A 4819-nucleotide genomic window follows, 5' to 3' on the forward strand; every position below is an offset into this window, starting at 1 on the left:
ATATTTTAGTGAACTCAATGTGGCTTTACGAATTTTTTTTTTTAAAATATTCATCAACTTTCAAGATTTCTTCTCATAAAAAAAAAAAAAAAACTAACATATACTTTTTAAACATATACGAATGACAGATAACGAATATGTGTACATTCCATTGTAGTAATCGTTAGGTCACGTCACCTGTATCATGCGCAAACGCAATACTTTTCCAATTTGTACATAATATGTTTAAAAATATTAGATTTCTAAACCAAAACAAGAATAAGTGATCTTTTATTTATTTTTCCCAAGAAAAATACAAACTAAAAATTATTATGTGCACTAATAATCAATAAGTGCACATCATAAGAGGACTTTTTTACTTATATATGTGCAAAGTCTACCTAAAAATTCCAAAATGTTCAAAAGTTTAATCCAAATTAAAAGCTGAATGGTGTCTAATTCAAAAGCAGATACGTTCGGTCAGCAAGAAAGATTCAAGAAGTCTTTATTTTCAAGCTTTGAACATGTCGACGCAGGTTTCCTTTGAAAGTCCTCTGTTCCAGAACTTGTCATAGTATTCTCTGTATGTGAAGTCTTTGTACTGTGCAGGATGATCGCTGTCCACGAGTTGAGGTGCTGGTTTTATGGTTGCATCTGGCGAAGGACAGTAGAACGTGGGAATGGACATTCTTTCCTTCTCACAATTCACCAATGCTCTATGCAACACACTCTTGTACCTGTCGTTGCTTATCACCTTTTCCAAAATGCATCAGCATGTAATTATTTATAATCACACAAGAGTCTCTTTCTATAGAAACATGCCAAAATTTGATTACTCTTGCCACATTAATTTGATTTATGTTTTGATTGTATTGATCCAAACAAATTTATAATATACAATGATACGAACATGTTTCTACAAATTGATTTTATAAAATTAAGATAATTTTCAAATTCATTTTTCAAAATAGTATAAAAGTCACATCTCAAATCTATTTAAAAATTTCATTGAAAAAATTCATTATCAATAAAATTTGAGTTTCAACCTCACAAAAACAATCTATAAAGTAAAATTTACGAACACTTGATTTTATCTTTCGATGTAAGATTTTTAAAACACATACTCACCACCATGAAATCTTGCCTAGAAAGAACTTTATAATATATTCAAAACTTTAAAACACTGATTATATTTTACTTTCTCATTTTTTTAACTCTAACATTTGTCATATTTAATGGATATGGATCTTGTATTTTAAATAGGATTAAGGTGTGCTCTACCTGAATTTGGTCACCGATATTGACTATGAAGGTGTTGGGAACAGGATTGACGGATAACCAGTTGCCTTGATGGAGGACTTGCAAGCCAGGCACCTCATTCTGGAGCAGAATAGTGATAGCATTTGGATCAGCATGAGGTGGCAACCCATACGTTAACTCTGGCTCAGGACATGGAGGGTAGTAATTCACAGCCATGTGCTGCCCATGTTTCCCTAATGCTTTTTCTACGTAATCTCTCTCCAACCCCAAACTCTCTGATATTCCCTCGAGCAACTTCAACGATAAACCCCTCATTTTTCTACTGTACTCAGCAACATCTTCCCTGAAACAACACCCTTCTCAGGTTAAGAAAATAATCACAATTCTTTAATACTTTTTCACCTAATTTTACAGATTAAGTCCACATCAACCATGATTAAATCAGATTAACATAAAGAGTATAAATCAGGGGTTTGTTAGACCTGAAAGATGGAGGGTTGGAAGGCCATTCCAGAATGTAATCCTCAAGGGGGTGGCAATGAAGTCTCAAGAAGTCTCTCCAGTTGGAAACTTTCTCAGTCTTGACATTGAAACTGGTGGAAAGCCTTGTTGTCTTGGAAGGGTCGTCGGAGTAATTCTTCAGCCTCTCACTCTCCGGCAACGCAAAGAACTCCTTCGACACATTCACCATCTTCCTCACCACCTCCTCCGGAATCCCATGATTCACAATCTTCAAAACAATTAATTAATCAAAGATCAACAAACTATAATTAATAACAACAATTGTATGTATAAGATGTAGTTTGGAATACTTGAAAGAAGCCATAGTGTTGGCAAGCATGTGCAATGTGTTGGACGATTCTGGAACGACTGGGACCGTCAAAGTCGTGAAGGTCGATGATGGGAATGGAAGGCGAGGAAGAGTGAAGTTGGTGAAGGTTTGGACGGTCGGCGAGCGGTCTGATGAAGTTGGATGGAACACGATCGATGGTGGAGACTAGGTCGGTTAAGAGTGGCTTAGTGGCTATGGTGGTGGTGGTGGCCATTGCTATGCTATGTTAGGTTTGGCTCTGTTGCTTTGGACATGACAACTGATTGTGTTGGCACCTGAATTTATAATGTGCATTGGGCTAATCAATCTTTCTTCATGCCAACGTCTTCTGCATGACTCATCCCTAAAGCCTTTTATGACGTCACAAACTTTTTTATTTTTCATTTTTATGTATTGAACATAATGTGGGAGGTCGCACCTGTTATTACATTTAATATTTATTTATTAAGATATTATCAAGTTACCTCAAATATATTATATATTTATTGAAATATTTATTGTTTATTAAATATATTGTATCACTAATTATTAAGTTATTTAACAATGTTCAGTTTTATTATTAAAATAAATATTTATTGACAATGAAAGAAATATAAAAATAATATAATATATATAAATAAATCGTAAATTTCATTCTATAACTTAATTTTAAAAAAAATAAATTAGTAATAGTTTCGGTTGAGTTGGTCCAAAAGTCGGTCGTTCTTTCTTATCATACTCTCTTTTGATTGGTTAATTCTCTCTGAGAATGCAACTCACTATAATGGATTGTTGACATGTAGAAGACACCTCGACACTTAAATCAGATATCTTTTTTAAAGAAAAAGTTATTTTACATAAACATCAATAATATACAATAATATATTTATAGGGCTTATGACAGCCAAGCACATTGATTAACCATTATTAACGCATTATATTTTTAAACAATTAAATCTAATAATCAATAATATATAATAATATATTTTTAAACAATTAAATTTAATAATCAATTATTAATATGATATATTTATAACATGTAAGACAATTTAACTTATTAATACATATTAATATACATACTAATTGCTAATATATAACAATTAACTATCATCTATATATTTCATACCGTACAATAACTATTGTTTTATATATTCAGATTTTGTTCTATACGTATCCCTCTTAAACAGGTATAACATGTGAATCTCACATAAAAGAACAATTAAGATATATTAGTTTTTAATGTCATATTTATTATTGAATAACTTTTCTATTGCAATTAACTATATAATAAATGGTCATATTCGACACGGCAATTTATATAAATGGCAAGACTACAAAAAGGTATGGGAAGGATTAGTATTCCTTTATTATAAGAAAGAGGCAAAATTTAATATAAGAATACAACACATGACAGAATTATTAAGTTGTGATTACTCATCAAACAAATTAAAGATGAGAGATCCATACCGTTGCCCACGTAATATTTAGTTTACTTAATTTTATTTTAGTCTTTTAATTTATTTGAAAAATTCAATTAAATCTATAATTTTTATTTAATGTAATTAATTTTTTAATTTTGAAAAATATTTAATTATGTTTTGTATAGATTGACATTAATTTTGTATTCTAATAAGTACAATTAGTTATATTTTCTTTTTAATTTTTTTATCATGTAGTAAATTATTATCGTGTCATATGTTAATGTTAAGTATCAATGTCTTAGATTTTATATTTAAAATTTTTATTTTATTTAATTCTTTTTTTTTTCTAAATTGAATAATGTTGTCCATTTTTAAGATAAGACTAAATTAATAATTAAGTTTAATTACTATGTATGTATATTAAAATAATTGTTTAAAATTATACATAAATTTTCAAATTAAAATTAATTTAATTTTACGTTTTCAATTTCAATAAAAAAAATACATTTGTCATTGACATACTACTAACAGAAATGATAAAATTATATAAATTATTTTTTCTAAATTCAAGACCTAATTAAAAAAAAAATTAGGAGACCAATTTGAAATATTGTGATAAAAAACATTTTGGTGTATTTTTGTGTTTTTATTATTCACTCAATCTTGTATAACGTAGTTTGATTTATCTAAACAACTCTTTTCAATTTTATTAAAATGTTTTGAAGAATTTAATTCAGTTTTAATATAGTTTAGTTTAGTTAATGTATTTTAATACTTTACCATGACAACGAAATGATTATTAACATTAGGAGGAATAATATAGCGCTGAGTATATATTATTTACGTGCTACTTATTTGTAGAAATATACATTCAATATTTTAATTTTAAATATCTTTGCCTCTTTACTCAATTAATTTACTGTAAAATCGTAAAACATTTAAAAATTTATCAAATTAGTTTTTTTCGTATTCGAAATTTTATCAAAAGGAGATTATAATTCTGAAGGTGCATCTTCTTTTTTCACACGTTTAGTTTGTGCTAAAGTACAAGTAAAAAGAAGTATTTGTGTGGGTGGAAGTGGAAGCATGTCATATCGAATTGTTGAGGGGGTAACAATAGCCACGTTTCAAGAAAAAACTATTGTCATTTATATGATATTTAAAAATGTTTATACCAATGTCATATATTTTCTTTTAATTTTGTATGTCAAATAACCTAAAAAGAACTCACTTCACTTGCATAAAAATAGTTATTTATGGTGACCAATAAATAATACACTTCACTTACATAAAAAAGTTATTTATGGTGATCAATAAATAATACACGTATAAAAAACGAAATGACATC

The 4819-nt window shown here is 28.5% G+C and overlaps 1 protein-coding gene across 1 annotated transcript; it reads right to left on the bottom strand.

Moving 5' to 3' along the window:
- Nucleotides 1–255: 255 nt before the first annotated feature.
- On the bottom strand, nt 256–2322 carry LOC148191431 (protein DMR6-LIKE OXYGENASE 2-like). The gene is made up of 4 exons (XM_088102360.1): nt 2052–2322; nt 1722–1969; nt 1261–1582; nt 256–733 (listed from the first exon to the last, which is right to left on the bottom strand). The coding sequence occupies exons 1-4, from the start codon at nt 2283–2285 to the stop codon at nt 491–493; spliced, it is 1047 nt and encodes a 348-aa protein (XP_087958486.1). The 5' UTR covers nt 2286–2322; the 3' UTR covers nt 256–490.
- Nucleotides 2323–4819: the final 2497 nt, after the last annotated feature.

Source organism: Vigna umbellata, chromosome 11 (assembly GCF_029865625.1).
Source record: "Vigna umbellata cultivar VRB3 chromosome 11, Vumbellata_1.0, whole genome shotgun sequence".
NCBI classification, from domain to species: Eukaryota; Viridiplantae; Streptophyta; class Magnoliopsida; order Fabales; family Fabaceae; genus Vigna; species Vigna umbellata.